The sequence below is a fragment of the Podarcis vaucheri genome (assembly GCF_965113315.1).
Source record: "Podarcis vaucheri genome assembly, chromosome: 9".
Lineage (NCBI taxonomy): Eukaryota > Metazoa > Chordata > Lepidosauria > Squamata > Lacertidae > Podarcis > Podarcis vaucheri.
The window spans coordinates 52156904-52170457 of NC_138767.1; the positions used below are offsets into that span (position 1 = coordinate 52156904).

Sequence of the window (13554 nt, forward strand, 5' to 3'; positions counted from 1 at the left end):
TGCAGCTAAGTGTTGCAGACAGAAAAGGCGCAGGCCATGCTTTTTAATTCCTCTACATTCCTGAATTTGCTAATTTGCCTCTTCCTCCCCCCATTGGACCATTGTTTCTTATATTGTAAGCCATTTTTTTATACCCTAAATGTTTTGTCCAAAAGACAGTTTATAGATATAGTCAACAAGTAAACAGGCCGTTCCAAGTGGAGCAGCTTCGGAACTAATGGTAAAGTTCACACAACCAGTTGTTATGGTCAAATGCCGGTTTGTGTTGATGCTTTCAGTGGCTTTTAGCATGCCGAACTAATCTTCAGAATACTGTACATTGGGAAGGCAGTTGTATAAATAAGTACAAATCTTCATTTGGAAAGTGCTACATTCATAACCATTATTGACTTCTTCCTCTTTCCCCATCTTTGTGTGTCTGTGTGTCAAATTTAACTGGAGATGAAAACAAAGAGGGAACTGAGGGAAACGTTGTTGGTCTTTGCCATATCCCCCCCATCTGCCACCCCCTCCCTGCATTATCTCAATTAAGGGTCCTTTCTCGCATCTCCCATAATGCAGAAAACCAAAATGAATTACCTTTGTTATCATATCATGCTGCTACTCTTATGGGGAGGAAGGTTTTACTCCTCAGATTAGAGAAATAAATAAAACATTTGATTACTTTACCTCAGAAGCTCAATAGCACTATATACAGCATTGGAGAAATTGCCATCTGTTGGAACACTATAATATGGTAGGCAGTAGGTAGGTCGAATTCCAAGGATTTCAACTTCACACCCTAAAGCAAAGTGTTTAATTAGTTTAATTCAGCTTCCGAATTTTGAATTACGAATTTAAATAATGTCATCAATATTTAGATAGGAATGGATATATTGAAAGGAACTCTTAACTCTTAGCTTGAGATATACAAGCCTGCACCAGTAAAGTTCTGCTTTTGCACCAGGACTTCCTCTTTCTCTCCTCCCCCTGCACTCCCCTAAAATATCCAGGGCACCCCGTAAACATCTGTCTTGAAACCCAAAATCTGAAAATAAAAAATGTTGACCTTAGACATGAATTCTGTATATTCCTGGTATGTTCCCAAAAGAAAAGGGCTAATTTTGAACATTCAGAACTGGAATCTGAAGGATTTGCAGCCATTTTGGTTAGCTGCTTGTTAGAATTAAACTATTTTAAAATTCGACCAATTTTTTTCAAATAAAAACTCTTAATTTTATTCAAAAATCAGTTTTGTTTGTATAGGACTAATCAGTTACACTGCTCCATATTACAATAAATTAAGAACAGCAGTAGTCTAGATTTCAAAAATACTTTTACCAAATATTTTGTATTTAGATGTGCAAAACCTCTTTCTGGAACTGAAATGTTGAATCTCTTTCCCCACAGGATCTTATGAAAGCATTTTACACCAATTAACTTTCCGTCACCTCAAACCTTTCCCAGAAAAAATGCACTGTTTTGAGTCCTAGAAGCTTGTGGCAACTTCTAAAGGGGGGAACATGAGCTCTGAACAGAGGAGAACCGTGTTTTAGTATTAATATTTATAGCTTCTCTGCTTAGCAACAAAAAACACAAGCAATTTAGTTTTTCATAACCCAGACACCCTGAAATCATAGTTCTGTAACATGTATTCCCTTGAATAGTCCCAGGAGAGTCAAACAAAAGGAGGAATGAGGGGAAATGGTGGTGGCATTGGAGAAAACAAATAATGTGGGAAGTCTTACACTGAGGAATCTGAAGAAGTGTGCATGCACACGAAAGCTCATACCAATGACAAACTTAGTTGGTCTCTAAGGTGCTCCTGGAAGGAATTTTTTTTTTTTTTATTTTGTTTTGACTATGGCAGACCAACACGGCTACCTACCTGTACGTAGAACTGAGGAATGTCAGATGCCCTCTATATAAGTAATGAATTACCGTATTTTTTGCTCTATAAGACTCACTTTTTCCCTCTTAAAAATTAAGGGGAAGTGTGTGTGCATCTTATGGAGCGAATGCAGGCTGTACAGCTATTACAGAAGCCAGAATAGCAAGAGGGATTGCTGCTTTCACTGCGCAGCAATCCCTCTTGCTGTTCTGGCTTCTGAGATTCAGAATTTTTTTTTTCTTGTTTTCCTCCTCCAAAAACTAGGTGTGTCTTGTGGTCTGGTGCGTCTTATAGAGCGAAAAATACGGTACGTGCTTTCAAAAATTATGTGTTATCTAGTAACTACTAGTTCTCAGCAGCTGCCCTAAGAGGCCAGGTGTTGATGGTCCTTGTAGCATTTTCTGCTCCTCGTAGCATTTGTGCTCTTGGGTTTCTATTATTGTTCTTTTTCCGCTTTCAGGTCCCCCCCCCTTTTTTTTGCTGCATTTTACTATGTCCGTCTGACCTATAGAGAGCTTCATAAAGCACATTTTCCTAAACGTTAAGGCCCACCTGAACATGGGCCTTCTTTCTATGGCATTGTGTATTTCCTCCATGCCAGCAGGTAGAAACGGTGAGCAAAAACATGATTTTGTAAAGCATAGCTTGGTGGGCTCTAAGGCTGAATACCAATTTTTCAAAATCATAGTACAGGTACACAGTCATTATTCTCCATTGAGCATGCACACATTTTTGTCCCACCATCATCATCTCCAATCAGGCAGGCTCTGCAGCTTCTGAAACTGTACAAAAATCTCCAAAACCAGTCAACAGAGGGGATGAGAGCCTACACAAAGGGCTATTCCCTTCGCTTAGTACAACTAACAGCAAAGGGTTTTGTCCGTCTGCAGCCTGTCTGATTGCTCTGCCTATATCTCTTTTGGTATTTAGACCATTTAACTACCCCACTTGCACTGTTTTGTATTATAGTAGTAGTAGTAGTAGTAGTAGGTATCATATTATATAGTAAGGTCGTGTTTAAGCCTTAAAAAACTTCTATTTCATTTCACTTTCTTATGTATAGTATTCTGCATCTTTATATGTTTGACACAGAGACTTGAACCTCTATCGTTTTCCAATTGTATATCTAAACATTGGTTTAGCAGTTGTATGCCGAATGTCATAACACAACTCTTTTAAAGGTTTCCAGATTGCTGCAAATGGTCTGGGAAATGTCTTGATCAGAAGGAGGGGGGTAAAAGGAATGGAATTTGTGGTTTTGTACTTTAGATTTTTAAAATTCACTAGTGACATGGTCATTCAACTTTAGTTGAAGTAAACACGTCCATATTCTTATAAACAAACTGAGCAGCTGCATAGTCACTTCAAAATGTTATTTGACATGACCTTAAATCAAGTTTTGAAAAAGATGAGAGGATTGTAACATTTTATCAATAATAATCGGGTGCTCAAAAGCAGTCAATTTATTTGCATGGTTCTTTCACAACAGTATCAATGATCCACAAAAGTGTTGATGCACAGATGTTAGTTATGTCACGTATTCTGAAATACCATGTGCTCCGAGGCATATAGTTGTTCAAGTTTAACAAATATTCTGTCTAGACTGTATGACTTTAGACTGCAGGTGAGGGGTTCCAATGGTTCAGAACCATGATGTACACCTGGCACAATACAGATTTCTTCCCAACTCCTGCTATGCTCATCCATGGTCCATTCTGGGCCAAGCATGGGCAAGGAAGTGTTCCCAGGTTGTAGCATTAGTTCCATGGAACTGTCATCTTTAAGAGCAAACGATAGTATTTTCTTGTGTACGTTGCAAAGTCAGGTACAGATATGTTCTAAGTGGCTCCACTGTAACTGTGGAGTTTCCTTCCTCTTGAGACTCAACCATTTTTGAGTTTTTAGCATTTTTAGATGCCTTAGATATTTATGCCTTGTTTTGGGTGGCTTTCAAATACAGGAGATTTTAATTAAGAATTCTGTAGTATTTAAAATGTTAATGCTTATTTTGTCCTAATTATTTTAATCAAGGAATAATTTAAAATGTTGCTGCCTAACTTGAGGGTGTCTAACCATTGAAAAAGACACATTAATTGAGTGCAATTTAACTTTTGAAGACAAAATCTTCCAGTAATTAATAGTTTCTACATTTTTAAAACTTAGTTGAGAATCTGTTTTCTGATTATGAAATGATTCATGTTTTAAAATTTATCAAATGACTTTAATTCTTTATTATGCTGTACAAGTATTTATAAAAACTGGACAGGCTGACATTGTCAAACAATCATTTGGGAATTATCATGAGATGAGATTCCATTTGGATGGATTTGAAGAACATCTGACAGCAATAGCAATTTTTGTGCAAGGCTTAACGGGCTGTGATAGTTTAGCTGTTCCTCAGGTTTCCTATTTAAGAAAGGAAGAATGGCTTGGCTTGTTTCTCTGCCTGTCAGAATTGAGCAAATGCCAACTTGTATTGTCATTATTACTATTATTATTATTGTATCTGTCTGTTGCTGAGACACTGCCCTCTCTGTTGAATGGTCTTATGCAGTATTGTATGAGGGGAGACGTGACTAAGTGCATACGTGGTAAGATGAGATGAATTAGCATAGAACATGAATGAGTAGTTCAGCTGCCTCGTTGGCATTCTCTGTGCATAAACAGAGTCCTGCACATATATCAAAGTGCGCACACACATAAGGAGCAACAGTAAACTATTGCCATTACAAAAGCAATATTAACGTGGGACTCCATTTGTAGAAATAAAGCATAATATCCAGTGACTATATCTCAAGAGTTTTGTCAATAGTTCCACATTCAATGTTACCTCCAAAGCGAAAGTGGTTTGTGGGTTTAGCAAAACTAGTGACTGACTAGGAAATACACCAGTATATCCTGGGGTGCCCATGAACCTCTGGGTTATGGATGCCAATTTTTAATGGAAAAAGGGAATTGTTGAACTTTGCATATATTTGCATGTTGGCATTCCAGATACACAAGAGGCATGGCCTGATACATTGACAATGTTGATCAACATACTGCTCTTTTCCCCCTCTCTCTTTTTCTTTCATCAAGTAACCGCCCAGGACGATATTTACCTTTACCTTTACCTTTACCTCCCCACCCCTATTTTATGTTGTTATTTCAATGTATATTATGCTATGGCCACACGGCTAATGCAATAAATCTAATAAATTGAAATACTGCTCTTATTGGAAAACGTATTAGAAAATATTCATTGAAATAAATGTGCTTTTTGCCTAATGAACCGAATGAACCGAATACTATTTTGGTGAGATTAATATCAAAAGTTTGCAGCTCAAATGTTAGGATCCATTTAATATGATAGAACATCTGTTGGTGACTGTAGATAAGTGCTAACATGGTTCTCAAGGCAGCTACACTAAGCAGCTGACATATGCAGGTCTTTTTTTCAGAGGGAACTCACAGGAGTTCAGTTCTGGCATCTCTCGGGCGGACGCCATTGTTATTCTAAGAGAACAAGGGAGGTGTTAGTTGGTGAGTTCTGGCACCTCTTTTTCTAGAAAAAATAGCACAAATGTATTTTCTAGATTAAACGATTTGCAAATTGCAGTCAAGGTGAAGATACTCCTGTGCATCTTTCTCATATGACATCCAATACCCCACAGTATTGGTGTCCTGGTTGTGGTAGCACCACTCCAATCCCTGCACAGTTGTGCACAGGATTCCAGGTGTCTTGGCCCTCAACCAGGGTCTGTGCTGCTTTGGGGAATTGAAGATGTGGCAGAGGCTGTTGTAACTTTAAGAAATACTATTTATTCACATATTTACACCTGAATTTAGATGGTGGGAGTCCAGATATTGCAGCATGGGCATCTCGAGAGGGGCTCGCTCCCCAATACAGTGCAGTCTAATTCATATCTTCCAGCTTGCCTGCAGCCAGCCAGCCAGGATCATTCTGCCTTTTCTCAGCTATCCCAAACCTTGAGCCAAAGGCCCAAAATATTCCTGTGCCATCATCCCCAGTTACCCTGGTAGCCTCAGGGCAGGTGGGAAGGGCAGTTCCTTGCATTGCCAATGGCCCTCAGTGACCCTGTATTGTTTCTTAATGGCCCTAGCTAGGCCAGATTGTTTTCTGCCTAGGCTAGCCCAGGAATTCATCCACAGCTGTTGTTTTCCCTTCATATCCCAAATCAAAATCCTACCATTTATTAATTTCTAGCTGCCCCCCACCAGCCTATAACAATATATAGATAGCTAAGAATAGGTGTTGCCATCCACTTAAATGCTTCCTTGTGTGCAGAAGTGTGTACCCTGCAGTATACTAACCCCAGAATCGGAGGCACTTTGCCTCTGAGTACCGGTTACCGTGGAACAACAGTGAGAGATGGCTGTGGGCCATTTGTCCTGCTTGCGTGCCCCCCATAGATACACAGGTTCCCTTAGGCTGACAATGTACGATATAGGATACTGGTTTAGATGGGGTTTTGGACTAATTCAGAAGGGTTCTTATTCCATTCTTAGTCTTACTATGCTAGAAGAGAAAGCAATAAGTGGACCAGTTGCAGTTCCCATCTGCTTGACTTTCCTTGCTGGTTGATGGTATTTAAGCTTTTTAAACAGAGTCTTCTGGTTGCTGTGCATTGGATCAGAGCCAGAGTGATCGATCTCGAGGTTGCATTTAGAGCAGTTAAAAAGTAGAACATGTAATGTTAGTCAGCAATTTTAAGAAGTGCAGAATTCAGCAACACTCACCAGGCCAATAGTACATGAAGACTTTCCTCTTGGCTTTCATCATAGTGACCCACAAGGGCTCTGATCCATTCCACCAAAGAGGCAGCAGGCTCTCTTGATTTACGCCGATATCAAAAGACATATTTGTACTTGCATCCCACATGTAGTTCCCAGTCATTTGATGGACATTGCAGTGGCGACCTAGAAGGTGAGAGGATTGCTTTATAGCCTCACTTCTCAGTTATGTTTAGCAGTCATAACACCCCCATACCCATTTCAAGGCCCTGTGGAAGCAGAATAAAGTCTCACTTCTCTCTCTTAGACTTAGAGGGCACTAGATAAAGAATTACTCCAGCTCAAATATTGCAAATAAGTAATGAATGTAAAGATGCAGTTTTGAAGAAAAGTATATATTATTGCGCACCCCCCAGAAGAGCTGCAGAACTCATGCTCCCTCCCTAGTATGGATGAATGAAATTACTGGTAAAACGTCATCAAGTTCTATTGTCATAAACCACCTAGATTGGCATTTGATATAATGCAAAATAGGGAGAGGAAAGTTAAAGTTGTATTGACTTAGTATGAAGAAGAAGATGCAAAGAGAAATTTCATTAGTTCTTCGCTTGCAGATTGTGGGGCAGATGTACATGTCAGTGTGCTCAAACGGAATGAACTGTCAGTCTTGCCCCTCCCCTAATGATGTAGATGGGCTGCCCACCTTTTACTGTTTTTATTTTAAGGGTCACCTAAGCAAGCACCTGTTCTCTACTGCTCCTTCTTGTTCAATGGAAACATTATAAGAATAATGGCAAACTTATTCAAGGAATGAGTGTGTGACATGCAGATTAAAAATAATAATAATGGCACTGAACCCTATTTAGAAAAAGTAAATTGGATTGAAACCAATGCCAATGCTTTTCTTCCCATGTATGAGCAATCCTTTGACATTTAAGACCTCAGATCTCTTGGCTGCTACAGAGCACCTATGGAAATGTAAGTTATCTTAAAAATCATACCGCAGAATGAAACTAGAATCCAAGCAGTAAAATGTAAATATAAAACCCAATTATGATTTGGGCAGGGGGAGTAGTAGCAGGCATCACATATTTCTCCCAAACATGATGGAACGGAACAGGAATGTTTTCAATAATTTTGTTCCATTTAACAAAGATATTACATAGCTGAATGTTCTACATCTACGTGGAGAAGTCATGACTCCATAAGCCTCACCTCTATCTTGACAAATTTCTGTCAGTTGCAAAGCAGGGATGATTCATCTGTTGTGGGGCTTTACATGTGGCATAGTGTTTGTCACCTGATTGTTTAAGCCTTTATAGGTAAGCCCTAACAGCTTTCTAAATAAATACCAGCACCTTCTGCCAAGCTTGGGTGCAAACTGGCAAATGCTGGAAAGGAAAGAAAGATTATGCAAGGTTAACCCAAGACAGTTTGCTGTCTGAAATACTGCAGGTGATCACAAACAAGTTGAGATGTTATTTTGTACAACAAACAAAATAAGGTTAGAGTCAGAGATAAAAGGGATTAAATTAGGATTTAAAGAGTATAAGCTAAAAGCGTACGCGGACGATCTGATGTTATCCCTAGAAGAACCACAAGAAAGCATGGGTAAAGCATTGGAGATAATGGAGGAGTACGGTAAACTTTCGGGCTTCAAGCTGAATAAAATTAAAACAAAAATGCTGACGAAGAACCTGAGAAATGATGCGCAAGAAAGATTAGAATCCCAATATGGAATTAAGGTAACTAAAAAAATAAAATATTTAGGAATCTGGCTTACACCCAAAAATATAAATTTAATTGAAGACAATTATACAGCAACATGGAACAAAGTGAAAAAAGATCTGGATGTCTGGAACAGGGTGAACCTCTCGTGGCTGGGCAGGATGGAAGCAATAAAAATGAACATACTCCCTAAGATGCTGTTCCTATTTCAAAATATACCAGTTATCAGAGGACCCAAGTTATTTAAGGATTGGCAGAAAACTCTTTCAAGATTCATATGGCAGGGAAGAAGGCCAAGGATTAGATTCAAATCACTTACAGACCGAAAGGAGAGAGGAGGATTGGCAGTACCAAATTTAAAATTATACTATGAAGCGGCCTGCCTTTGTTGGGTCAAAGACTGGATAACTCTAGAGAACACGGACTTACTAGACCTGGAAGGGGCGGATAACAGGTTCAGCTGGCATGCCTACCTTTGGCCAAATAAAGAAAAAGTACATAAAAGGTTCTCGAGTCATATTATCAGAGGCCCATTGTATGAAGTGTGGGAAAAAAATAAGAAACTGCTAGAACAGAGAACACCTTGGTGGCTATCCCCAACAGACATCTTATCAATCAAAAAAGTAAACTTGGAAGAGTGAAAATTGACATATGAAGACCTACTGGTAAGATCCCAAGATAACTGGAGGTTAAGACCATATGAAGAATTAAAGGAGAGGCTGTCAGGCTGGCTACAGTACCATCAGATAAATGCAAAATGGTCAGAGGATAAGAAAATTGGAATGAATGAAAAGAAGTCCAAATTTCAGATTGAAATAATTGAAGGCAAATCCAAAATATTATCTAAGATGTACAACATACTATTGGAATGGGAAACGAAAGACGAAGAAATTAAAGAAGTTATGGTCAAGTGGGCAAGAGATTTGGGGCATAGTATAGAATATGAAAAATGGTCAAAACTCTGGAATGAGGGAATAAAGTTCACGGCAAGCGCTGCAATTAGAGAAAACCTAGAAAAGATGATACATCGATGGTATTTAACACCAGAAAAACTAGGTAGAATGTATAAAACTGTAAATAAGTCCTGTTGGAAATGTAAAACAAAAGAAGGAAATTTTATACATATGTGGTGGACATGCGAGGAAACAAAAAGATTTTGGGATCAGATATATACAGAGTTAAAAAAGATACTTAGATATACATTTCCCAAAAACCCAGAGGCCTTCTTATTAGGGATGGTCGGGACAGAAATTCAAGAAAAAGATAAAACTTTATTCCAATACTCAACAGCAGCGGCCAGAATTTTGATCGCTCAAAATTGGAAAGGCACAAACCTCCCAACGGTGAGAGAGTGGCAGTTAAAACTATATGACTTTATTGAATTGGCAAGAATGACACAAAGAATCAGAAATCAAAAAAATACAAAGTTAAAAGAAGATTGGAATAAATTCATGGTTTATTTTGAAAGTAATTTTAAAAACGTACCAACTACAGAGGGTTTGTTATAAAACTCCCGATGTATAAACTAGAGACAAACACCAGCGGTAAAAATGAAATTGTTAAAAGCAAAACCCGAATTCAGTAGGGAAGGAAGTCGATGTTTTATGTTTTATGTTGTATGATGTAACTTTTTTGAATGTATCTGTCTCTTTTTGCGTGTATGCTTTTTTCTCTTTTTTTTTCTTCTTCTTACTTTTTTTTTTCCCCTTTCTTTGTGTATAAAAGAAATTCAATAAAAAGTATTTAAAAAAAAAAACAAACAAGTTGAGATGCACAGCATCAAAGACTTGTCAAATAATTTTCCCACCTAAGGCAAAAAATAAAATAAAATAAAATAAAAAATCCCATAAGTGCTTCTACCTGTCCCCAGAAGTAATATAAAAAATAAATAACTATTTTCTGCCCTTCAGGATATCCAAAATTAACTGCCTGAGGTGGCTTCCTCACCCATCCTAATGGTAGGGCTGAATCTGCCAGAAAGCTGTAATATCTGAACAGTTTTCTTTTTCTTTCTTTTTTTAATTCATATATCTTTATTAAAAAGTCAGCTCATGACAGTTCAGACTTCATGGGGATCAGGTCGTCTGTAGCCTCTGGACATATCTGAACAGTTTTCAAGGCCAGTCCCATGTAATATATTTGTCACCAGATAGCGAACAAATTATCATATTCTCTTCCCCCCCAGTTTCTTTCATAATTAAATATTAACTGGACTCTTTTTAGGTCGTAACAGATGTATTCTTGAAGATTTAGGTAGGCAAAAATTACTGCGCAATAAATTGCTATGCAAAACATTGTTAACAGTAATAACTGGCTATTCATAACCTCCCTTGCTGTATTTAACTACCCATTGTTGTGGATCACTGTTTTCGTAGACACAGAGGAGGCATTGTAGCTGATTAAAACCATATAATAACAATACTTGATATTTTTCTTTTCTTTTCAGAGCATTTCACATCCCTGTAAGATGGGTCACTATCATTATCCTTATAATAAATGCAGTATTTTATTGCAGGTGATAATAAAAAATGTTTTAAACAAGCAAACACAGTTGGAGGGTGGAGACAATAAGAATTTCCCTAAGCCTTCCCCATCTCTCTATGAAATTTTTTGTGTTTTCAGGAGTACTTGTGAGGTTCATGGAAGTGATCACAGAAGCTAGCTGTGTGATTTATAGCATAGTAAGTACAGTATGTTGAAATGAGTGGTGTAATCACCACTCAGTTCTGGATTATCCCTTTACTTTTACTGTTTAGCATTTGTTATTGTTATGTACTGAAGCTCTCACCCTGGGCCAGCAGGGGGATACTGTAGATAGTTTTCACTCAGGTCCACATATGCAAATAAGGGATAGAAAGTGACGTTCAGTGATTGGATAGTTACGGAAAATGGTTACTGTTGCGTTCTAGTGGAGCTCTATATAAGCAGGCTGGCTGAACCCTTCAGTTCAGTTCTGTTCTGGCCTGCGAATAAACAAGAGCTGTTTGAAGAATTGCTGTGTCGTTTGATATGTTCACTCACAACTTAACAGTTATCATACTTTGTTATGTTCTATATGGGGATAAGACCTCAAATATGTAGGAATCAGCTTGCTGCAGTTGAACTGACCTTCCGTCAACAGTTGCCATGTCTTTCTACAATTGACCAAAAATTTCACAACAACTTTCTAAACCAGGGGTAGTCAACCTAATGGCTGGATGTGGCCCAATTGCCTTCTCAATCCGGCCCATGGACGGTCTAGGAATCAGTGTGTTTTTACATGAGTAGAATGTGTGCTTTTATTTAAAATGCATCTCTGGGTTATTTGTGGGGCATAGGAATTCATTCATATATATTTTTCAAAATATAGTCTGCCCCCCCCCACATTGTCTGAGGGACGGTGGACCAGCCCACGGCTGAAAAAGGTTGCTGACCCCTGTTCTAAACTATCGGGGGGGGGGGAATCCCACTGGAGCATCCCATCACCACATTCCCTATCTAACTTCAGCACCAACAGTCTCTCCTTGCTCTTAGAAAAGTACTTTTTCACGCATCTTCCTGCTGCTGTAACCTTCCTGATTACACTTCATTGCCTCTGACAAGCTTCACATGCCAGGGAGTTCCCGTCTTCTAGCATCAGTCAGCCCAGATGTAATGCAGCATAGGTTAAAGAGCTATTGACCCCCTTATAGAAAACAGGGGAAAGTACTTCCATATTACTTTCTGTATAGCACATCGGGTCTCTGGATGCTTGCCCCGCTCAAAACTGTTCATTTGCTGCTCCCTTACTGGAGATGATAATCTTCTCTGGCAGTGCAGTGGGGTGGGGGGAATTTTAACAGCAATGGACTGTAAAGGTTGAGGGCTGGAATATAGAATTAAGAAATGTTTCTATATTTGCAAATTATGTTTGCACACCTGTGAATATTTATGATTCAGGGAACCTGCATCCCTATTTGTTTGTTTACAGACTGCCCGATAACACAGTAGGCAACTTACTTTTTATTTACTCTTGTTTTTATATTGTATTACAAGTGCAAGAAAAATCCAAAAAACCCACAGCAAACAGAACAAGCCTATGCTGATGTGATAACCCTTGATGGCTGGGGTTAATGAGAACTGTAGTCCAAAGTAGTTAGAGTGCTTGAAGAAGGCTGAACTACACAATTTTAAAAACTAAACAGTAGAGGTTTACAACTCCATAGCATTAACAAATTAAAAACACATAGCAGAAGAATAAAAATGCACAGAGCTAAAGCAGTACTTAACTACCACAAAAATTAACAGGTCTGGGACAGCAGGAGTCTTTGCCTGGCATTTACCGGAGTGTTTCACTAATGAGTACAGTCTTGGGGCTATAATCAAAACAAACATGTACCAGTTGTGGTTTTCCTGAAAGATCCTTCTTCGTACAGAATCTGGGTGGCCGACAATTAAGGCAAGAGTGGACCTTTCTCAGTTAAAATATATTAAAAGAATTGCCACTGTGCCTACTGAGTGTTTTCCTGCAATTGGGTGATAACCAACTCTGGAAAGCAGTGTGTCAAACTGTTTTAGACTATTACCATAATTGTTTTCCAAAACTGAGCTCTGCTTTGACCTTGAGTAAGTGTGTCAACTAAGGGATTGGCTCTTCTGGATAACTAGGAACACCAAAATTTCACCTTGGCACCCACTCCTGATAAAAGCATTTTAGTGTTAGTTATGCCTTTATTGAGCTACATTTCCAGACTTGGCTAGGTCACTCCCCATCACCTTTTCTACATGCAATCCTTGTCTTCAGGTACCTAATAATTTTGGGATTTTCACCATTTTGGAACTAACCTAAGTTTTGTTGCCTGTGTTTCCTGAATGCTGCATGGAAAAGCACATGAATCTGACCTTGGAAAAGTTTGTAAGTAAACTGTTTTTAACTTACCAAACATTTGGTCTTTTTCTGTGCTAGGGGAAGTGGGAAACTCTGGAAGAAACTTAGAGGGTGTCTTTTAAATGTCTAACAGCCTATATTTCCATGTTTTACTTTGCTGCATATTTTGTGATTTTTAAAATCTCTGCTGGGGTTCTTTCACCAAAGAGTACCTGCCCCAGATCTGGATCCTGGCATCTAGGAAATTCTCTTTTTATGTACCTATTTTCCCTTGCCAACCAACAGCCATGTGGTATGCCATCTTGCTGGAGCACTCACAGGAGCAACACCAGAACCAGTATCCTCTTTGCAAAAATTATTTATTGAAGAAATGCAA

At 38.6% G+C, this 13554-nt stretch overlaps 1 protein-coding gene across 1 annotated transcript in view; it reads right to left on the reverse strand.

Annotated features, from left to right (window-relative positions):
• Positions 1 to 13554, reverse strand: part of ENPP6 (ectonucleotide pyrophosphatase/phosphodiesterase 6) — a 29259-nt gene that overhangs the window by 12954 nt on the left and 2751 nt on the right. Inside the window, exons 2-3 of the mRNA XM_082237916.1 lie at positions 6611 to 6790; positions 670 to 781 (exon numbers count right to left, since the gene is read on the reverse strand). Coding sequence (XP_082094042.1) covers positions 670 to 781; positions 6611 to 6790 — 292 coding nt within the window. The remainder of the gene's footprint in view (positions 1 to 669; positions 782 to 6610; positions 6791 to 13554) is intronic.